General features: G+C 31.4%; 2 protein-coding genes across 2 annotated transcripts; one reads left to right on the top strand and one right to left on the bottom strand.

The window, feature by feature from the left end:
• Positions 1 to 448: 448 nt before the first annotated feature.
• On the bottom strand, positions 449 to 3,663 carry LOC126679284 (U-box domain-containing protein 2). Its single transcript, XM_050374279.2, has 2 exons — positions 3,185 to 3,663; positions 449 to 1,576 (listed from the first exon to the last, which is right to left on the bottom strand). The coding sequence occupies exons 1-2, from the start codon at positions 3,496 to 3,498 to the stop codon at positions 721 to 723; spliced, it is 1,170 nt and encodes a 389-aa protein (XP_050230236.1). The 5' UTR covers positions 3,499 to 3,663; the 3' UTR covers positions 449 to 720.
• A 9,210-nt stretch (positions 3,664 to 12,873) lies between these two features.
• On the top strand, positions 12,874 to 13,290 carry LOC126678589 (uncharacterized). Its single transcript, XM_050373483.1, has one exon. The coding sequence runs from the start codon at positions 12,874 to 12,876 to the stop codon at positions 13,288 to 13,290; it is 417 nt and encodes a 138-aa protein (XP_050229440.1).
• The last annotated feature ends 11,704 nt before the right edge of the window (positions 13,291 to 24,994 follow it).

Below are 24,994 nucleotides of genomic sequence, written 5' to 3'. Positions count from 1 at the left end.
GTGTTATTTTTGAAAAAAAATGAAAGATGGTGCCCTGAATTTCCACGTTTTGAAGGTCGTGTTATTCTTGCAATTTCGTGTAAAGGTGGTGATTTTATATGTAATTACCCTTCATTTATAATTGACGACTAAAAAAACAGTGTACTGTTAAAGACTAATTATATATTAACCTTGAGCTCGTAAAATATAACTCTTGAATTCGAACTTGATTGTATTTCGATTCCTCTCGACTAAGTTTAATAAAAACCAAGTTTGAAATTTAATAAGCACCAGCCTTTACATTTTCGAAAACCAGACTCTGGATTATATAAATCAAAAAGTTTCAGTACATCGCCTCCGTCCTCCAGCTATTTTAAACTTATAGGAAAATTCACTCATCTGTAATAATAGTACATCATAAACCGAATATAAGTAAGACTTTTCTTGTGTAATGATAGAGATATATAAATTACGTGCCAATTTGAAATTCTAAGATATTCAATTGTTTCAAATTTCAAAAGTTTCTTTAATTACAAGCCAATGTTTTTTTTAAATCAAACTACAAAACTATGATTTCCAATTCATACATCATCCAGATTACCAGTCACCAGATACCAACACTAGGGCCTGGACTAGCATCTTCTTCACTATACCTTTTTCTTTACAAGGAAGTCTTATCTCACAAAACCGACATGCGAAACCGAAAAACACAGAAGGAAAAACTTCTGATACCTCAAAAAATCATTTCAAGAAAAGTTCAGAAGTACACTTACTAATAGGCAGATCAGTTGGGGTGCATACCATAGCAGCCCTTTGCTGTAAATGTCTCAAACTCTGTTCCATGCTAACTTGCACCATTTCCGCTAGCATTTTCTTCGCCTTACCGGATTGATCATCTCCATCTATCTGTGAAATAATGTTGCACACAATATTCTCTAGTGTGTCAGCTTGAAACTCGGACCGTGGATACGGAGTTTCCCTCAGTAACTGCAGTAAGGTGTGAGCTTTTTTCTGAGACTTGGGTGTTCCTTGTACAGTAAGCTCGAGAAGTCCTGGAATCACACCTTCTCGAAGAATTGGTTCTCGGTATTTACATCGGTCGGTTTGGCACATTGTCAGTAAAGCCCCGACTGCATGTTCTCGACTCTGAATAGATCCATTTTCTAGTACTTCGATAACAGCAAGAACTCCGCCTTCTTCAGATGTCAATGCTGTTCTACCCTCATCGAAACTAACCAAAGATTCTATGAGACCGCAGCATTTTTCGGCCATTTTCGACGATTTTTTACAGGTCTTGAGTAAATAAACTAGATGAGGAATCGGGTCATTTTCAAGCACAATGCTCAGATTATCTGGATGTGTTGAAAGATTAGAAAGTGCCATAACAGCATCAAACTTGGCCTGTGAACTTCCGTCGCTAAGGATTTCTATAAGTAGAGGAATCGCACCAGAAGCGCTTATAATTGGCTTGTTCGTCAAAGAAGCAGATAATGTGAGCAAAGCTGCCGTTGCATACTCTTGTAAATTTGAATCCTCCGACTGAAGGAAGCTGATTATTGGCTTTAAAGCTCCAGCTTCAACAATGCTTATCTTATTCCTGTAAAATTAGATATAACTAAATTAATTCACAGAAAGCAAAACAATCAAGCCCGCATTATGTATATAAAATTCCCTAGACGAAACAGAGGGGGTATGCAGTCAGCACCAATGCAACATCTACGTAGCATAGAAATGGAACTCCAAAACAAAAAAGCTCTGAAATAGAAAAACGGCAAAGCAATAATTTTTACAAAAATAAATCATAAACATAAAATTTTAGAAATGTTTCCGAAAACTGAAACAAAACACGGACATAAGACTTCAAAAAATTCCAGGTAACAGAGTGCATCATCAACCATCAGCATCCATTACAAAATCAGTATACCTAACAATGTAATAGAGTGCATCATCATGATCAAGTTATAAGCAACATAGTAATTCTGAGTTTCTAATTCTTTTATATTAGCTTCCCATGACAAATTAAAACCCAATTATTAAATTACTTAATTATAATTAGAAGACAAAATACTAGTCTGCTTCGCTCACCATCTCATTCAACAAAAGAATATTAGAGAAAATATCTCCATAGTAAAGGACAAAAATGTAAAACCAGAACTGTCATTTTAAAAACTACTAATATGGAATAATTGCATTACAGTAAGTCTCTACAACTAAACAGAGACAGTTGAAATAATCTTAAATAGAAATAAAGACATTAAAAAAATGGTAAAAAGTATAAAAAAGATAGAATCTTCTTCCTCACTAATCCACTATAAATAACTTGAAAGAGAAGATAAAAAAAAACATAGGGAAAAAGATAACTAAAAAGCAAAAGAAAGAGTAAGATAACATGTGAAGCAAAGAACAACCAACCCCTTCTCCAATCAAATGGGGTTAATCTTTCAACTGTAAAAGCATCCAATTCTTTCTGTTTCTTTTCAAAAGAGTAAGCTCATTTAGAATAAAAGCACCGACACACTTATATTTAATAATATACTTGTAACTTATTTCCACAATTCCCAATAATATCTTTTCATTTCCCTTTGTGGGTCCAAATTAAAAAATCTTCATTTAATTATTTGTTAGGAATCCAATAAAATTTGGAAATTAAACCATTTTTTTAAGAACCCAGTTTTCAATAAAGCACAATTTCTAAACTATACTTCAAGCCATCATATTTTTCTTTATGCAGACTCACTTTCCTGAGCCGAAGCTCAAAATGACCGCCCGCAAATCCAAATGCATAGTAAGTTCGAACTATAATGGCCAGCAGCTCAGTCCCGACCACTCTATTTTTCAAGCCATCATTTTAGGTTGATTTTACCGGTCAAGCGGTCTCAGAATTTGAAACCGACCAATCACAAATAATAATATTGAAGAAAAAATAGAATTGATCTCACAAAAATGAATCAAGAATCAAGAATAAATACCTTAGGCATAAAGTTCTGGAATCCAATTAAAAAAAAACATAATTTTATCTAATAAAGGATAAATTAATGAATGAAATTAAAATTAATCTCAAGCAGAAAAACAATCCATCAATGGAAAACTACAATTCACCGACAAATCAAAAAGCACCAAATTCACCAACTAATTTGCAGGGTCTAAACTTCAATTAAAAACAGAAAAATTAATTTAAAAAAACCATTAATTCAATGAAACTCACTTTTCATCTTGAACAGCAAGATTAAGAAGCGCAAGCAGAGCCGACTCGTGAGCATCATAACACTGAACAACAGACAACATAGAAACAAGATGAGGAACTGCTTCACATAATTGCCGCCGACATCTTTGCGAAGTTTTCGTGAGCTTTCTTATTAATTTAGCACCTTCTATTTTCCCCTCTATCTCCGCCGCTTCTATCAATCTCAGCGCCCTTTGCACCGCCACAGCCACCGCCGTTGATGACGATGACGACGGCGTAAGATCGTCGTCTGTGGAAGTACGATGATGGTTAGTGTTGTCTGCACACGAGTCCATTAATTATTGTAATTTAGGGTACGTGGAAGGTTAGAAGAGAGGAGGAGAGAAATAAAAAATGTGGGAGAGGAATTTTGAAGTAATTAATAAGAAACTGAAACGTATGGTGATAAAGGGCATTGAGAGGTGGCGTTAAGCAACAGTTTCCACATTTGTATTCTTTTGTCGAGGTGATTAATGAAAATAAAGAAAACTAATAGCTCAGTTTAAAAATATCCTACCTTTTAAAAAAAAATTGTTTATGATTGTATTTCAAAAAATCTTCAATTTTAGATAATTTTTAATTTTAATTATAAGTTATTTATTAAAAAAAATATACTATTATTTATATTATTTTATATTGTTCCAATTTATAATTTTTATCATAAAAAAATCAAATATAAAACAATACGAAGGATCTGTTTAAACTTTTTTGACTCTAATTTAAATAAATAAATATAATTAAAATTGAAAATTAAAAAAATAAGACTATAAATAAAAAGAGTTGAAAATAACTGTTATTTTTAGATGGTTAAGCCAAAAAAAACCATCTTGATAAAGTGATTTATCTATTTATAAGTTGTTTTTTTATTGATAAAATACTTTCATTAATTTGAAGAAATCAACGAAACAATATCAGGAGGAGGAACATGCTCCCACTCCCGTCTAGCTTGCATCGAAATAGAAGCCCTAGCTAAAGCATGAGCGAGTCTATTTGTGGCTCGCTTAGTGAAACTAAATAGCAATTTGCTAAAACATTGCTTAAAATAACGATAATCCTCTTAAAATATACCACACCGACATATCAGGACAGTTAGAATTCAAATCATTTTTCACAGTGAGAGCATCAAATTTGATTTGAATTTTGGTTCCAACTCTTTGTCTTAGACCAGCTTAAGGCTTCTTGGATTGAAAGCGCCTCAACAAGCTTCGGGTCTAACTGACCTTGCAAAATGCAGAAACCCAATCCACAAAAAAACTCCACCAGAATTACAAACCACCCATGTCAGGCCAGTTTAATTAGAGTTCTGAAAAATCTCAGCATCACAGTTCACTTTAATAAGTCCTCGCGTTGGACGCATCCATTTTGGAGTCGTATGATTCTCACTATCTAAGGTAGTAATTCTACTATATTGGGGCTTACATCTTGCCAAAGTCCATAGTGCCAACATGAAGTCACGCATATGTACAAGAGAATCAACCAATGTCTTTTTGCCAAGTCAGGCCACTTCGTTTCGCTGCTTCCGAATACCCCAACAAGTGTAAAAAATAATAGCTCGTTGATCATGGTTACCTCCTTGGAGCGCTTTAGCCAGCCAGTCATGAAAAGAAATAATCCTGCAATTATTCAGAGTAATACCACGCTGTTGCCAGCAATCTTTCGCAAACGGACACCACATTAACAGATGTTCAACCGTTTCAGGACTAGCTACACAAAAGGGACATACATCTTCTAACTGAATATTCCTTCTAACCAAAATATTTATAGTAGGAAGATAACTTGCTTTTGCTTTGCAAATCAGGTATCGTACTTTAAACGGGACGTTGACTTGCCATAACTGTTTCTAAATAGGAATTAACCATCCACACAAGTTCATATTATAGTTTGTTTTAACAGAGTAAAGTCCTTTCTTCTAAAGTTTCCACATCCACTTATCTTCATGACACTGCAATCTATTGGAAATTGCCGGAATGCATTCTATAAAGTGCTCTTAAAATGCTATTAATAGGAGGAGCATTCCAGGATTTACCATCATTATTTAGAAGAGACTTCACCTTTATGAGTTCCATTCCTAGCTTTGGTACAATGGCGAGGAAACGATTCTTACTAATTTACCAAGGGTCGGGAAAACCATTAATCCCGCCGCTTGAACCAACACGCTGTACACTGCCATTTTTAATGAAAGCTTAAGTTGTAGTAATGCCTCTCCAAACATAGCTCGCAAAAGAACCAATCTCAACATCAATGAAACAGCAATTTGGAAAATATATGACTTTGAAAACTTTGGAAAAATGAGATACCTCGCAACATAAAAGCATCCACCCCTTCTTTCCAAGAAGTGCCAAGTTAAAATCATGAATTCGTCCAAAGCGCAAGCCACATGCACATTTGCTAGCACATAATTTATCCCAAGAAAATCAATTCCATGAAAATCGATTCCCAAATAGCTAGAGCTTCAGCTGGATAAATATGGAGAGTTTCATGAATTACTTTTAAACAATTTTCATTGTCTAAACCCCAACATACATAACATGACAACACTGATTAGTTTGAAATTTGGCAAAAACAACAGTAATCTAGTCCATAAAAGAGCTAGAATGCCTCTGGAATTAACAAACCTCGCTTTTGCCAACACTCAAGAACACCTTAAGAGAGCATGTTTAATTGTTTGTGACTCCATTTCACATATAAGACATACCTCGTCAACGTCAATGTGTTTGCGTTTAAGCATTTGTTCGGTAGGTAAACATCCTAAAGTTGCTTTACAGACTAAGATTGTCATCTCAAATGGAACTTTGAGCTTCCAAAGATGTTCCATAGAGGAAATTGGATATCTCTACTAATACCAGCAAGATGTTGATATGCTGACTTCATTAAGAACCGCCTAGTTTTATCCATTATCTGCATGCGTACATCTTTTATGTCGCACAAGCTCAACGGATAATAGAGGATTTGTGTATTATCATGCTCATTAAATATCACGCCAGTAAGTTATGTATTCCAAGGCACTATCAAGTCACTAACCCTTGAGTTTGTTAGCCCATCTAAAGGAACAGTGGAGACAAACCCGGTATCATTCATTAGCCAAGGATTCTTGAAAACATAAGTATGCCTACTTGACCCAATACGATGTATGTTTTCTGTTCTGATCATATTTTGCACAACCATAATGCCTTGCCATATGCAACTCGCAGAGAAACCATGTCTGGTATTTAGGTAGTTTGTTGTAGGGAAATATCACGACTTTGAACTTTGTGAACAATTCTTGCTTTCCAAGAAGCACTAAGTTAGCCTTGAGTATGCGTCATTGTTCAACGAAATAAAACTATTTTTTTTATAATTTGGGGAGGGGAGTGGGGGAGCGCTTGTGGGAGGAATTGAACCCACGACCTAACAGTTTGCTGCTTACCGCTTATACCATCAACTTAATTGGTGTTAGTATTGTGATTATATATTGAGTGTTTAAAAAGAAAACTTATATAAATATATAAATTTTGTTGAACTTAACTTTTTATGAATTAGTTTATATGAAATTACTTTTATAAATGAGTTCATATGAGAGTGGTTTCATGAAAAAAAAACAATTTAGATAAAAAGAGAAATTATATACTTACAATTAAGTGGTGATAGATTTATAAGTCAATTTAATGTTTCAATTTTAAAGAAAGTTATTGTTTTTTTTATGATATAAATAAATAGGTGTTCTTAGAATTAAATTTAAAATATTCCATTCTATTTTATATTTACACCTAAAATGAAATAGTACATCCAACAATAATAAATAAGATTATATCTGTTCTTTTAAGATTTAACAATATTTTTGAAGTGAAAAAAAAAAGAACAGGGTAGTTTGGATTTTCAACTTAAGGCACAGTTTTGAAGGAACGTTTGTCGGGTAGTTGTTGTTGTTGTAGGTGGAGAAGTGGATCGTAGTTGGAGGTTTGGTTTTGTTAGTTTGGTAAATCTTTTTCATATAATTTTTTATTTTCTTCTTAATTCTTATTTTTAGCTAATTTACTTTTATAGTATATTTTTAGCTAATTTACTATTATGCATTTTGATGATTAATTATATTATATTCTTTGTTTCCATTCCATGCAATCATGAATTTCACCCAAGAATCTATTGAAATCGATAGAAATGCTAATATAATAATCAAATGACTAACTATATCATGCTCCACGTAATGTGATGTCAACAGTTTCCATGTGTAACCACAAGCGATTAAATGATCTTCCACCTCACAAATGTACCAATAGAGAGTCCACGTTTGAATAATTTATCTTCACATTTTATATTATAAAAAGATTTACAAGTGAAAGATGGTATGATTTAATTGGGCAGTAAGATTTTTGTGAAATGTGAAATTAAATTATACAATAATTATTTGGCGGAGAAATGAGTTATAGTTGTTAGGAGTATTGCGTGTTAAATTACACAGCCGTTGCCAAAATATTACTCCACCTTTAGTAGACAGTAGATTCAGTTTGATTTATAATGTAAAAGCAAAAACAATATTACTCCAACTGATTATTAACTATGAAATTTCAGGTATGTAGTAGCATCGTTATTCACTAAATTTTTCTTTATATATTATTGATGATCGAAAAGTCTACAAAAGCATAGAGTACTGAAACTTATACTATATTTTAACTGTTATAAACTTATAATAATACATGTATTTTGTGCATTCTTGGTAGTTCTAATTTTGGGGTTTTTGAAATGCATACGTTGTCTTGGATTTTGTTTTATATTTTTTGGTTAATACGTCGAGTTTAAAATTGTTTCCGCAATCGTACCTAATGCACTTGCCGACATGTTCGTCTTTGTTTTTTAATAATACAATTTATATCTCGTTGCATTTTCTTTTTACTTTAGTTACTTTATCCTGATAATATAATTTCATTTCAACTCAAATCTTTTAATTACCGGTGAAACTACAAACGACACAGCAAGAAAGACGTGTATCAAGAATTATTTTTAAATATAGGCACATTCGTTTTTAGATAGACTTGAATTATTTCTGTTTTAAAAATATTTAGGCATTTTGTTTTTTGGACTATGGGTTGGAGGTAAAACAATCTTGCTTGTACTTCCTAGAGTTTATATTTTTAGATGTCTAGTGTGGTTTTTAAATTTTTTTTTACGATTATAAGTATAATTGTCTTTCAAAATTATAGAAATATTACTTTTTTATAATAATTGGTTTCATTATTATAGTTTGGATTAGGTTTGATCTCATCATAACATAAAACTAGAGGCATTTAAAATATTTTATAGTCATTAATATGTTTATTGTGACCCGATTTGCAATTACCAAATATTTTATTAGTCATTAATATAGTCATCAAAATAAAAAATACTACTTTAACCCTATCAGTTATTGCTCTGAAAATATCGTCACCCATGATTTTATTAATTAGAATTTTGATGTTTTATCAAACATATTTTAAAACTATTTGTGAATAATTTGATTTGTCAATGTTTTTTTATAGTTCAATTATAATTTTATATTTCAATAGTTATAATAAATATTTGAATGCTTTTTTTTTGTTACATTTCTCTTTGTTACTTTTTTGTCCCCACCTTAAAATGCCTTACTGTTTTTTTAGGCTAATAATCACCCATGGCACCTCAACTTTAGAGGTACGGGCGCTAAACCCCCTGATGTTTAAAAACGGGCGCTAAACCCCCTGAACTTTGAGGCGGCGCTCACAAAACCCCTTTTGCTCCAAATATGACGAAAATACCCCTGGCGCCGTTTTTTCAGTCAATTGTCAGTCTTAAAAAAAAAACTGACACTGCCATATCATCTGACACGTCAGAATTATACCTTAAAAATTTCAAACACCCAAAATACCCTTACTTTAATTTAGAAAAAGACAAAAAAAAACTCAATCTAATGAATTAACCCAGCAACTGACCCGACCAATACCCCAACCCAACCGACCCGACCACCGCCGGAAAATTTTCCGGTCATCTTCTCCGATTTGAAGATGACCGGAAAATTTCCGGTCATCAAAAAAATTTGTTCCTCAGAGGAACAGATCATCGGATCTGTTCCTCTGTTCCTCAACATGAGGAACAGATCTGTTCCCTGAGGAACAGATCAGCGCGATCTGTTCCTCAGGGAACAGATCGCGACCGATCTGTTCCTCTGAGGAACAGATTTTTTTGATGACCGGAAAATTTTCCGGTCATCTTCAAATCGAAGAAGATGACCGGAAAATTTTCCGACGATGGTCGGGTCGGTCGGGTTGGGGTATTGGTCGGGTTAGTTGCTGGGTTAATTCATTAGATTAGATTGAGTTTTTTTTTTTATCTTTTTCTAAATTAAAGTAAGGGTATTTTGGGTGTTTGAAATTTTTAAGGTATAATTCTGACGTGTCAGATGATATGGCAGTGTCAGGTTTTTTTTTAAGACTGACAATTGACTGAAAAAACGGAGCCAGGGGTATTTTCGTCATATTTGGAGCAAAAGGGGTTTTGTGAGCGCCGCCTCAAAGTTCAGGGGGTTTAGCGCCCGTTTTTAAACATCAGGGGGTTTAGCGCCCGTACCCCTAAAGTTGAGGTGCCATGGGTAATTATTAGCCGTTTTTTTTAGCATAAATTTTCTTTCAATAAAAGTTTATTTTATCTGGCAAACTTGGCATGGAAGATCAAGTTTGTGATTTAAAAAAAAAAACACTTCAGAATACATTTTGGCTTATTATAACTTTTTCGCTTCAAATTGTGTAGTTTCTATAATCTCAATTTCAACTTATATATAATACTCTAATTATATTTCCACCTAAATTGAGGTGATAAAACGAGTCAAAATATTTATTTAAATGGTATTTTTATTCAAAATTATGAATTTAGCTTTATTTGATTTTTTTTGAACCAAATTTAGAGAGTAAAATAAACTTTTGTTGATTTTTTATCCTTTAGTTTATTCTAATGGTAAATAATGTATTTGTTTTTAAATATTTTGTGTTGAGATAGAATCCACAAATGTTTTTATTTTTTAAGATAAATATGTAAATGTCGCTTAGACAATTGGCCTTAGTAAACGGCCCATGGATTATTTTGAGACAATCGGCCTTATTAAACGCCCATGGCTGTGAAAATGGTGGGTTGAGTGAGATGAGAGTTGCAGTGGCAGAGATGAGAGGGAGGTGTTTGATTGATGTACATTGAATTGAAATGTTAATTTGCATATTGGTATTAGCAATTGGACCCTTATTAACAATAAATTACATACAAATTTGATCTGTTTATTTTAATTAAATTAATTTTTTTTTATAATGAACATTGTATATTGTGAACATGACCCTTCAAATTCAAAATTAATTTGAGGAGATCTCACTCCTTTAAACAAAGGGTGTTTACATAAATACTAGAAAAACACGTATATTCCTTAGAAAATTCATTCCGTTACTCAACGGAAATTGAGTAGACGTTATTTGGAGTATCCCATCTTCCCTACAAGTCTACATCCATTTTCCTTTGAATTAGTCCACATCCTTCCATTTAATTTTTATCATTTCACGCTCGTGATGGACACCTAATAAGAGATTTAAAATAATATTTTTTTTGGTTAGAGACCAGAAAGAGTAAAGTTAAAGTTCAGGGACTAGTTAATTAAGAAATGTATAATCAAATAATTTAATTATTGGTTTAGCCTAAATACCACCATATATTTGAAATTCTTATAAACCATATATATTCACTCCTTTAAGACTCTGTCACATATATATTTATATACATAATTCTAAGAAAAAACTCTATTTCTATAAAAAAAAAACAAATCCTCTTATGGACGTCTAACCGTCAATAACTTTTCTCATATTTGTCATTATTGGTTTAGTTTTATTATTTTCTAAGAAAATGTTGATTTATTATGCGCAACAATGTATTTTTTTATTACAAAAAATTGCATCTTACTATTTTTATAAAAATTAATTAAAATATAAACATGATTAAATATCATAAAATTGTAACATCTATGCTAAATTTAATTAAAATCCAAACTTAGTTACTATCAAATGATAGCAATATAAATGAAAGATATGAGTATGTCACAATTTTAAAAATATATTTCTATTGAAATTATAAGTAATTTTTAAAAAACTTATACCAATATTTTTATTTGAATTTTTTTTTATAAATATATTTTTATTTGAATTAATCAATAATTATGTTTGAACTAACCAATAATTGAATTTAAGTTCACTTTAACAAACTTGACGGATCAGATTACTCTTTTTTTTTTAAATAAATACTTACATTTAAGAAGGTCAAACTTATGAATATATAAAATTATTTTATCTAAATATATAGTAAATGGTTTTAGCCTTTAGGTTCTCAAACTCAAAATAAGCAAAGGTGACGCACAAAGGACTCAAATATTTTCCTATGACCATAACTAGTATTCGCTTAGTTACAAAACTATGAGACTGGCATCAAAAGACCCAGAACAAGTCAGCCGTCAAGTCTACTCTTAGCTTATATACAACGCCCATTATATCCAACCGCAGAATGACATGTCAGCATCTTATCAATTAAAATCTACTATGACAAAAATATTTACATAAGAAATACAGGAAGTTTTAATCCCTTAGACCCTTACAAGTTCAACCAAAATATATTTAGTTTTTAAATAATTTAATACAATACTTTTTTTTATAATACTTCATATTATCTTTCTTTTAAAAATTACAGTTGTTTAAATATATTAATTAATCAACTAATTGAAATTGACTTGAAAATTAGACTAATAAGTATATGCACATAAATATTGACTCCAACACCAACACTTACTAAGTTACTATTTATATAAATGAGAGAAATATCCGTTCAAGGTTGAATGGAATTTAAAAAAGTTAGAAAAAGTCGAATGAATATTTGTAATAAAGTAACTAGTTTAAAAGTTTAGCTAGTTATTAATTCAAAGAAAATATATTATCATTCTCATAAAATTAGGACCATATTATTTAAATTAGAGGTTGGAGGAGATCGGAAGCTAATAAAGTGGCTGGAATAAAAAAGAATTAAAATAGAGTTGCCGTCAGCTATTGAATTTCATATAGTAATATTTTTAAAAATTGTATCAGTGGCGTCTGCATTTTTTTATTTTAAATTTTATTTAGATTTTATTGTCATATTAGTAAAATAATGATAATAATTTCTATGAATGATACATATTTCTATTTGGCATTAGCAAATTTAAAATTTTATTTTATGCTTTATCAGTAGTCTGATGATCGAAAGTGGCTAAAACCACTCATCGGATATACTTTTTAAAAGTTGAAGCATTAATATAAAAGAACTAAAATTTCAAACGTTTTAATTAAATAGTTAAAAAATTCACACACTTTTAATATATCTTTTAATTAATAATATAATAACAACAACCGAACCAAACTGGTTAAACGGACGTTGAAATACATCATTTTCCTTCAGTTTTATAGCTTATTTTTCTTTCTAGATAGTATTAGATAACTAAAACTTTATTTAAAATGATTTCAACCGTATGAAATTAAAATATAAGAAGAGTAATGAACTAAACTTTAGAGAAAATAATAATTTCAATCTAACCCCCCAATTACTATATAATACATGACAATAATTAGTTATCAAACCAACTCATCCCTCAATTTCTCCTCTTCTCCCCTCCCCTCTTACAGATTTCCATGGCAAGGCCATTATTCCATTCCATTCTCTCATGCTTCTGTTCTCATAGTAAGACCAAGAAATCACAAGAATCAAAAGATGAACAAAACTCTCCTAATAATAATTCATCATCTCCACAGTTTTCTAGTGAGAAAAAACTTTTCTCTAAGCTGAACAGTAATATTAGCAGCAAAGCTGTTTTAATAGTAAAAATGGTGTCCTGGAAGAAAAATAATAATAGTATGCAGAAGCATGAAGATGACTGTTATGATGTTGTTGTTGTTGACGATGAAGAAGGTGTTTGGAGAAAAGCCATCATCATGGGAGAACGGTGCCGTCCGTTTGATTTTTCCGGGAAGATTGAGTATGACTGTGAAGGGAATCGTCTTGATAATGATCGTGATCACAGTGGTAAAATTGATCCTCTGAAAATTTGATGAGATTTTCTTGTGCATGATCTTAAAACCTTAACCTCTTAACTAGGATTGAGGTTTTTGATCCCTATATGTTTCGATTTTTTATTGGCTTAATTGCTTTAGAAGTTATAAATTTTAATGTGTTTTTAATTTTAACACGAACTTTTGATTTTGACAATTTAATACATGGACTATTATTGTTTTTGCAATTCGTAACACCGAACAATTTTCCGTTTATTGGATGTCAGAATAAACATTATTCTAGCATTCACATTAGCATTTTTTATGGATAATTACTCGGTGTATTTTGAATTGTAAAAATTCAAAAGTTAATGTTCAACATTGTCAAAATTGAAAATTTATAAGTATTAAAATTGCAAAATACACTAAAAGTTGTAATTTTTTAGAGCAATAAAGCCTTTCTTTGTATATTTCCGAATTCATTTAGTATTCGAGCCAACTTTATGATTATCAGATTAATTTGACTTTTAGATTTTATTAAGTATCTAGTTATTAAATATTTTGAATCAAGTTAATTAATGCTCAGTTATTTGAGAGTAATTTAATATTAATTCGATTAATATAAATTCGAACAACTCGACTCCACTATCAATTTGAGTTTGAATATCAAAGTATTCGGATGAACAAATTTACATGTCCAATCAAGTTTTGATTAATTTATTTTATAATCTATTATTATTATACATATTTTTATTTCTTAATACTAAAAATTATTTTTTATTTTTCTATAGATAAACTAGTAGAGTCAAGTCAAATCGATTTCAATTCTTACTTTCTCTATGGACATTGGACTCCTAAAATAAAATTCAATCAAGTGTGGAGTCGAATTTTAAATGTTACAATTTAGAATGGAGTCCAGCTTAAACATATAGTTTGCTCTCTCCAAAACCATTTTGTTCTCTCAATAAAGCCTATTTTTTACTTTAAAAAAAATAAAAAAAAAAGAAAAGAAAAAAAAGGATATTTATACTTTGAAAAAATCTATTCTTTTAGGTGATATTTAGATTGAAAAAAATTTAGATGTACAAAATTTATATATTTTACACTATTCATAAATATTACCGAAATTCATCAATTGGTATGAAAAAAAAGTATAAAAACTCATGAATATCTCTCATTCTTCAAAAATTCTCATTTAAAATCCTATAAATCCATGAATTTATTTTCAATCCAAACAATGAAATTTATAAATCCACAAATTTTATATTTTTTGAATTTTAAAAAAATTAATTTAAACGGTTTCTTAATGATAATGTACAAATTTAAAATAATAAAATTCTTATGAGAGGATATTCACTTTGTATAATTTTATTTTTCCTGGAATTTGGCGCATGTAACTACTACTAAGTTAGGGAGCTAGACAGGTATGCTGAGGTTTTGGGGTTGAGTATACTTAATGGAAGTTAATTAAACGAAATAAATCATCTCCAGTTGCCATCTTCAATTTTCAATGAGCCCAACCAATGTGACCAATTGACTTTATGGTTGGTTTAAATTTCCTGTTGTTGTTTATGCTTTATATTTGTACGGCACCTATTTATCTGCCTATATTAATTCAAGTTAACTGATTGTTAAATACAGACCTTAAACAAGATTTGATCCAAGTTCAATTAAAAATATACTTTGAATTTATGAAATAGACATATTATACTATAGTAAAATTATAGGATTCATCTATATATTAGATTCTAAATAACAAATCTACTATGAACAATACATAATATATAAAAAGTTCTGTTAAAAATTAATATAGTTATAAGTAAAGTTTAATTGAAGAATTATTAATAATTAAATGAATAATATATAAAATATAGAGCAAATTATTCTCAGGTTCTCCACATATGTCAAAATTCACATTTTCGTTCTTCTTCAAATTACTTTCAGGTTATCCACATATGTTATAATTCATATTTTTGTTCTTCTTGTTAGAAAATCAAAAGATATGATCCGTTCAGTTTCGGTGTTCGTCAACTAAGTTAAAAATTAAATTAAAAAAATGAAAGTTTGATTTAGTTCTTAAATTTATATTTTTAATTTATTTAAGTAAATATATTATTATAAAATTAAATGACTTAATTAGTGACTTCAGTTTAATTTATTAATATTCATTTACATTTTTGTTCTTTAGAAAAAAATATTTTTTTTAGTTTTAGAAAGTAATGATGGAAGAAAATTAAAAGAAATTAAATTTAAGGAAAACAAAATAAATTAAATTATATTTATTAAGACATTCAATTTTTAAAAAAATTATGACAAAAACAAGTTTAAAGATTAAATTGAAATTTAAAATTTATAGTTAAATTTTTTTACTTGATTGATTAATATAAAAATAAATAAAAAATAAATAAATTTAAATTAAATAACCGTATTGTTTAAATTAAAAAGATGAAAGTGTAAACTTAAAATAAAAGTATTGAATATTGGGCCATATCTGTTGAAATGCTATGAGCTTTGGAAAAGAAGATTGAATAGGCAGTGAGTAGCATAATAGATGTATGTTGGGTTTTGGACACAAGAGTCTCTATTGGACTTAAGAAATTCTTGTATTTGAATCTATACGAAAATTAATTTCATTTTTATGCCTGAACCATTATATGCTCATTGCGGTATCATAATAGATGTATGTTGGGTTTTTGACACAAGAGTCTCTATTGGATTTAGGAAATTCTGTATTTGAATCTATACGAAAATTAATTCCATTTTTATGTCTGAACTAATTACGCGCCGTTGCGGTAGCATTGGACTTAAAAAATTATATATTTAAGTCTATACGAAAATTAATTCCATTTTTATGCTACGTGCCATTCTGCAATGTACCATTGCGGAGTGGCACTAGCCAAATGGTGCATTGCGGAATGTGGTTGGATTCCCTGCTCCGCTATGCCACTTTGTACGTTTCCACCATTGTTTCCTTTTATCCTAAAACAAGTTCATATAGCATGCATTCAGTAGACAGTATATTATGCATTCAATTTAGGCCTAATGTGTCAAAAAACTCTGACCTTTTAGCTCCTAGTCAAATATTGACGTTGAAAACTGATCAATTTTACCCTATTTCGTATTTTTATGTTTCAATTGTACCCTAAAATATTAAATTGACGTTTTTTTCGTTTGAAAAAAATTAAAAAACGTTCTCCATGTCTAGTGTATATTAATTGTATATGTTAAAAATTTATTTAGATTTAATTAAATTAATTAAGAATTTAAATTAGTTTTAATTTGATTATAGTTTTTAGTTAGTTTTTAAAAATAAAAGACTTATTTGTACTTTTTTGAATAAAAATAAATTTAATTTATCTTTAAACTTAGTTAATTAAATGATTTCATCATTTAAATAAAAAAAATTATGAAAAATTTAAAAATTTAAAATACAATTAAAACGAGAAAATGCGCAATAGGGTAAAATTGAATGATTTTCAACGTCAGGGTAGAATTAAAAAGAGGCTAAAAAGTCGGGTTTTTTTTTTGAAATATTAGGCCTTCAATTTAACAATGAAGTGTTTGAAATTTTTCTTTTCTTTTCTTGTTGTCATTAAGTTGGTCACTGAATCACAATTAAATAGAGTATAATATTTCTTCCACTTCTAAAAAATTAAATATTATTGAGTAGCAAGAGTTGATCGTTATTACAACTCTTATGCTGACTTGCTTCTTCTGGTGATTCCAAGTTCAGCAGTATGCTCTTCAAACATGCAATGTGTGTGTTGACAGCTCATTGCCAGCTCATTACAGCTCATCACCAGCTCAGCTAGTGTACTATGCGTGGGATTCTATTTTAGCTCGTGTTAGTTAAACTGTAACTGCTTCTGCTGATGTGGCAAAGCATAGAGAGTCTGTTTCTTCTTTGCTAAGTTTCTGCATCTATAAATAGAGATGCAAAGGTCTGTAATCAACATTGATTTTGAGTTTTAATAAAGATTGTTGATTCTTGAATTCTTTCATGGTATCAGAGCGGTTATTGCTCTTCTCTTCTTATTAAATTTTCTCAGTAAACAAACAGCATTTTTTTTTTCTTTTTCTCAGCAAACAAACACTCAATAAACTTTCTTTTCTCTATCTTTAAATGGCAAATCACAATCTCAGGCAAGAAGAATCATTATCCAGTCCCTTTTTCCTTCATCCTGGTGAAAATCCGTCACTTGTATTAGTATCAAATCTTTTGGATGGAGGAAATTATCATAAATGGTACAGGTCTATGAGAATGGCACTTTTATCAAAGAATAAATTCAAGTTCGTGGATGGATCTATCCAAATTCCTGGTAAGGATGATCTTAACTTTGATGTATGGGAGAGATGTAATACAATGGTTATGAATTGGTTATATAGAGCTGTGACTTCTACAATTGCAGAAAGTATTTCCTGCTTAGATTCTGCACTTGATATTTGGAATGATTTGAAGGATAGATTTTCACAAGGAGATAGCTATAGAATTGGAGATTTACAGGAGGAAATCTATGGTTTTAAGCAGAATTCATTGTCAATAACAGAATATTTTACTCATTTGAAGATACTTTGGGATGAATTGATAAGCTTGAGGGCTTTACCAGTCTGTCAGTGTGTTCCTAAGTGTAACTGTGGAGCACTTAATTCTGTGAAGATCAATTTATCTAATGATCAGGTGATAAAGTTTCTAAAGGGACTCAATGATAATTTTGCTCATGTGAGGTCTCAGATTTTGATGAATGAACCCTTACCTCCAATCAATAAAGTTTTTTCTCTATTGATTCAACATGAGAGACAACTGACTGCATCTAAACAAATTGTTGAGACTAATGTGTTTGCTGCAAAAGGAAATTTTCAGAATCAGTTTGATACTGAATCTTACTCATCAGAAGGAAATCAACCTACTGGCTATGAGTCTGCTGCTTATTATGCTTTTGCTAGAGGAAGAGGAAGTACATCTGCATATAGAGGAAATGCTCCTGCATATAAGAGACCTGGAAGTAATTTTACCAGCAATTTTCAAAATTACAAGCAGAAAATGTGTTCTTATTGTGGAAATTCAGGACATACCATTGATATTTGCTATAGAAAGCATGGATATCCTCCAGGCTTCCAATCCAGGTTTAGAGGAGAAAACAGTAACAACCATCAGGTTAATTATACTGATGCCAATATGCAGGAAATGCAGCAGCAGCAAGAGAGTTACAATCCTGAGCAATTTTATGCTCAGCCTGTTGAAGAAAAGGCTTCTGCAAGTGTTTTTCCTTTCACTCCAGATCAATATGGAAAGATCATGGCCTTAATTCAACAAAATCCCACTGCAAACAATGGAATGCACACTGCAGACATTTCACATGTAAATTCATTGACTGCAGACTTCCAACCACAGAAACAAACTCAAGGTATTGTTTGTTCTTGTCATTCTCAGATTAACTCTCATAATAATAAGTGGATTTTGGACACTGGAGCAACAGATCACATTATATGCAGGGTTGATTACTTTGATACATCAACTATGGTTAAAAATGTGCATGTGAAGTTGCCTAATGGAGTTCTAATTCCAGTTACTCACATTGGCACAGTGAGATTGAATGAGCATTTAGTACTTGAGCATGTTCTATATGTTCCCACATTCACTTTCAATCTTATCTCAGCCAGTAAGCTTACTAATGACAAGAAGATATGTCTCATTGTTCATGATGATTCATGTTTTATCCAGGCTCTACCAACCTGGAGGATGATTGGTTTAGCTAAGAAACAGGGAGGTCTTTATCAGTTAGTTCAAGACCATAAACAAACTGATGTTACTAAACCCTTGTGTTTAAATGCTTCTATGCACACCTCAGCCAATCTCTGGCATTACAGATTGGGACACCTGTCTTCTAAGGTTCTGCAGCAAATGCAAGGTTTGGAATCTTCAATAAAAGGACATGCACATGAAGCCTGTGATGTATGTCATTATGCTAAACAGAAAAAACTTTCATTTCCTGTAAGTTTTTCAGTCTCTAAGAACATATTTGATCTGGTTCACACAGATATATGGGGACCAGTTTCTGTGAATTCTATAAGTGGTTTCAGATATTTTTTGACTGTTGTGGATGATTGTTCTAGGTTCACATGGGTTTTCATGATGAAACATAAATCTGACACCAGAATTCATTTACAGAATTTCATAGTTTTTGTGAAAACTCAGTTTGGAAAGCAGATTAAAACCATTAGATCAGATAATGGTCTTGAGTTTATGAGTGATGAGTTTTACTCTAAACATGGTATAATCCACCAAACTAGCTGTGTGTATACCCCAGAGCAGAATAGTATTGTAGAAAGGAAACACCAGCATATACTTAATGTAGCTAGAGCCATTAAGTTTCAGTCTTCTTTACCTATCAAATTTTGGGCTCATTGTGTGCAACATGCAGTTTTTCTAATAAACAGAATTCCTTCACCTGTTCTATTAGGAAAAACTCCTTATCAAATATTATACAGTATTCCTCCTGTCTTGAGTTACTTGAAAGTGTTTGGCTGTTTATGTTATGCAAGCACAAATAATGTTGACAGATCAAAGTTTGATGCTAGAGCTCAAAAGTGTGTTTTTCTTGGTTATCCTGAATCAACCAAAGGCTTCATTTTGTATTCTTTAAATACACACAGACTGCTGGTTTCTAGGCATGTTGTTTTTTATGAAACCAAGTTTCCATATGATCTCAATACTCACTCTCAGGAATCACATTCTGGCTTTGTTGATTTAGACTGTGATTTATATACACAGACTGTTACAGATTCTGCTCCTGAACCCTTACAGACACCCTCTTCTCCAATATCACCTTGGACAGCTACTCCTAATAGCATGTCTCAACCAGATCACTTATTTCAGCCAGAAGAGTTCCCTCTGTTAAGGAAATCTTCTAGACCCACTAAATTACCTAGCCACTTAAAAGACTACACATTTTCACTACCTGCATCTTTAAATAAACCCATTACCAGTCCACATGTTCTCTCTGCTGTGATGAGTTATGATAAACTCAGTACATCTCATAAGAAATTTGTCTTGAGTATAGACAGCACAGTAGAACCTAAAACATACAATGAGGCCATTAAACATGAGTGTTGGAGACAAGCAATGCAGTCTGAGTTGGATGCCTTAGAAAGGAATCAAACTTGGGTCTTGACAGATTTACCAGAAGGCAAAAATTCAATTGGGTGCAAGTGGGTTTATAAGTTGAAATATCTTCCAGATGGTAGCATAGAAAGATGCAAGGCCAGGTTGGTAGCAAAAGGCTACACTCAGCAGGAAGGGTTAGACTTCTTAGACACTTTTTCACCTGTGGTGAAAATGACTACTGTAAGGACCTTACTTGCTCTAGCTGCAGTACATGGTTGGCACCTACATCAATTGGATATCAACAATGCATTCTTGCATGGTGATTTATTAGAGGATGTTTACATGGACATTCCATCTGGTTTCCATTCTGCAAATTCTTCACAAGTTTGCAAACTCAAGAAGTCTCTATATGGGTTAAAACAGGCAAGTAGGCAGTGGAATGCCAAATTAACCACAGCTTTACTGGCTCAAGGATACAAAGCTTCTTCTGCAGATCCTTCTCTATATATTAAATCATCTGGTAATATTTTCACAGCTTTGCTGATCTATGTTGATGATTTAATCATTGCTAGTAATTGTCTAAAGGAAGTTCAATCAGTTAAAGATTACTTGCATAATGCATTCAGCATAAAGGATCTTGGTGTCCTTAAATATTTCCTTGGTCTTGAGGTGGCCAGGTCAAGCAAGGGAATTTCTTTATGCCAGAGGAAATATACTTTAGACTTGCTGACTGACACAGGTTTCCTTGAAGCAAAACCTGTTTCTACCCCTATGATCAATTCTAAGAAATTGAGCAAAGCAGATGGTGAAGCTTTGACAGACAATTGTATTTACAGGAAACTCATAGGCAAACTTCTGTATCTTTGTGTTACAAGACCAGATTTGTCCTATGCAGTTCAACAATTGAGCCAGTATTTGGACTGTCCTACTAGTACTCATCTGACTGCAGTACATAGAGTATTGAGGTATTTGAAGGCAGCTCCAGGCAAAGGAATTTTCTTTTCTTCTCAGTCTTCACTGCAGCTTCAAGCATTCTCTGACTCAGACTGGGCTACATGTCCAGATACCAGGAGATCCATCTCAGGTTACTGTGTTTTTCTTGGTAATTCCCTTGTCTCCTGGAGGTCTAAGAAACAGACAACAGTATCTCGTTCAAGTTCAGAGGCTGAATACAGGGCTTTGGCTGCATTAACTTGTGAATTGCAGTGGATGCATTACTTGTTAGCAGATTTGCAACACAAAACATTAATGCCTGCAACTATTTTTTGTGATAATCTTTCAGCAATTCAGTTGGCACATAACCCTGTGCTTCATGAAAGATCAAAACATATAGCCATTGATTGCCACCTGATTAGGGAAAAAATAGGTGCTGGTATAGTTAAACTTCTTCCTGTTACAACTCACAATCAGCTAGCTGATTGTTTGACCAAGGCTTTGCCTCCTTCATGTTTTACTCATTCTCTTTCCAAGCTTGGTCTCATAGATCTCTATGATCCAGCTTGAGGGGGGGTATTACAACTCTTATGCTGACTTGCTTCTTCTGGTGATTCCAAGTTCAGCAGTATGCTCTTCAAACATGCAATGTGTGTGTTGACAGCTCATTGCCAGCTCATTACAGCTCATCACCAGCTCAGCTAGTGTACTATGCGTGGGATTCTATTTTAGCTCGTGTTAGTTAAACTGTAACTGCTTCTGCTGATGTGGCAAAGCATAGAGAGTCTGTTTCTTCTTTGCTAAGTTTCTGCATCTATAAATAGAGATGCAAAGGTCTGTAATCAACATTGATTTTGAGTTTTAATAAAGATTGTTGATTCTTGAATTCTTTCAATCGTCGAGCTGCATAATTAAAAAAATTTATCAACGCAACTGAAGAATGTAAATATTAATTTTTATTATTTAATTAAGATTTGAGTTGAGAATAATTAAATGAATGATATCTAAAACATAGGGGTCATGTTAAATAAATTCATAAACTATATACTTGTTTTCTCAATAATCACAAATTTTAACAAGTTTTGCTTTCTAAGATCACTTGGTGATACTCCGTGTAGAAATCGATTAGAATGGATATATCGTCGAAGTTTGAATTTTCTTACATTCTCACTTATAAGAGTTATTTGCGATTTTAATTTTTATAGCTTGAATTTTATTCTTTAGATTATTTTAAATATCTAGGGTTTTATTATTGAAATTATTTTATTTTGTAAATTTTATATTCATTAGGTTAGATCATTTTCAGATTTAACTTTGTGAAGTTTCTATTGGATGGCACCCATAATGTCAAAGAACTAATATTGTTGTTGTAATATCTATCTCAATTATTGTGGTTGTTGTTGTGGAATTTTATACAACAGGTGAGTGGCGCTATTGAACGAGCATTTGCTATATTTTAATCACTGTTTATTTTTTTATCATTAAATATTAATACATGATTAACGCTTTATTATTTTGTTGCATGAATGACGTACCACAACCATTGTGTTATATAATTTTTCTAAAAGGAATTTATCTTCCGAAAAAGAGACAAAAAAAAAAGTTAATTGCAATCAGGGGCGGATCCACGTTCAGGCTCGGGTAGGCTTGAACTCGGGCTGCCATCGGAAAATAAAAGGAGGACCGGTGGAGGTGCGGTGGAGTTGAAACGGCGGTAGCTATGTTTTAAACATTATAGCCCCGGCTGCTGCACGTACAGTGTGAAATATCAACGAAAAAGAAAGGTGTTTCATTAGGTTTAATTGTAAAAGTTGAATTGTCATTGGACCCTTTTGAAGCCCAAATAATTAGCCTAATTATAACAAATGAAAAACGGGACCGTTTCTTAAATATGTAACTTCACTAAATTTGTCCACCATTACCAATTTACCATAGCATCAATTTTTCATTTGTTTTAATATTGTCTCAGTTTTTCTTTATTAAAAATTTCAATTTAATAATATACATGTTTCTAATATAATTTCTATTTCAATTATTTGACCTAACTTTTCAAATTCCTTAACCTATATATTTTAAAAAATTTATCTTTTTAAATATCAAACCACCTTCAATTTTGAATATGTTTTTTGTTATTAATACATATTAATTTTGTTTATATATTTATATTATATTTAAGTTTAAATTATTTAAATTAATTTAACTATGGCAGAACTTTTTTTTACGTCAATTGAAATTATATTTTACTAGTAAGACCAATTTGCGTCATAAAATAAAAGATGAACTTTTAAACGATAATAATATTAGCTAAATGCAATTGTATCGCAGTGATCAAAATTATTATAGAAAGTTATCGTAATATTGGATTTTTTCGATAGAAATTTTATACAAATAATATATATATATATATATATATATATATATATATATATATATATATATATATATATATATATATATAATTTAGCTCGAGCTGGAAACAAATCCTGAATGCGCCACTGATTGCAGTGCACATAATGATTAGACTTGTTCATGAGTATGTGTATCTGCCTGGTCAGTCCAAACTCGCCCTTTAAGGTTGTGCTTGGACGGTAATCGAAATTAAGAGTAGTTTTTTTTTTTCATTTTTGGAGATAAAATTGTTTTTTGCGATGCAAACGACCTGGATCTCTGAATATTTAGAGTCTTCATCTTAAGACGGATTTCTAAGAACCAGAGGCGGTTTGAGTTTTGGAGTTGATTAATGAAGAAGGTGTTTCTGTAGATGTTACTTTAACGGTGGCTCAAGCGATGCAGGACCATCGAGATCAATAATCACTTAGTATTGAATGTTCAGAGATTAGGCTCTTCTACAACGTTTGGAAAGTTGTGCGAGGATGTTAATAAAATCAAGCCTAATTTTTTTAGGTGACCCGCTTGGTGGTTAGAAGAGCCCTAGTCGATGACTGTAAAAATTACAATTCTCATCATCTTTTTTAAAATAGCTCACTCAATGTGTTGAGGAATCGTTCATCTGTAATTTTTAATATTATTAATAAAAAAATTAGTCTTTGAGAAAAAAAATTATTAATAAGTCCATATTTAATAAATTATTGACGATTTAATACTTAATAAATTGATGCAACTAATATTTATTTCCAAAATTTTAAAGGGACGATTTTCAGGCTTGGTTCATCGAGATAGACAACTTGCTCGAGTACGAGCAAGCACTGTTTTCCTTGGCTTGAGGTAACTCATGGCTCGTCGAGCAGGATAATCATATTCTGGCCTTGATTTTAAATAGTTTCATGAGTATAATTTTTGTAAAGCAAGGGCATGTCTTCTTGATCTTGTTTTTTCTTTGTCCAGTTAGATTAAGTTCTTTTTATCAGCAACCTTTTTGAATTGCGTTTGTTTTTGGTCTTCCGATTTTATAAAAAATTTCATTTAATTTATATCAGTAGTAAAAAAATGATGTATTTCCGAGAGGATGAACCCAGTTGAAATGTTGAAGTGCGATTTTTTATTTTTCGACTACAATTTCATTTTATAAAAATTTTAGATCAAACATATTGTTTGATTTAGAAAAAAATCTAAAACAGTTCAATAATAAGATCATTCGGCCAAGTAAAAGCTTATCCTTTTTATTGAAAATCATTGTTACGCCACATGGCATTTAGGTTCTTGATGCAAAGATGCGGTACGATTTTGAGAGAAAAAAAAAGCAGCACATATTGGAAGACGGAGCAA

This window comes from Mercurialis annua, linkage group LG4 (genome assembly GCF_937616625.2).
Source record: "Mercurialis annua linkage group LG4, ddMerAnnu1.2, whole genome shotgun sequence".
Taxonomy (NCBI): Eukaryota; Viridiplantae; Streptophyta; class Magnoliopsida; order Malpighiales; family Euphorbiaceae; genus Mercurialis; species Mercurialis annua.
The sequence above is the reverse complement of the archived record's forward strand: the minus strand, read 5'-3'. Positions and strand labels throughout refer to the sequence as shown.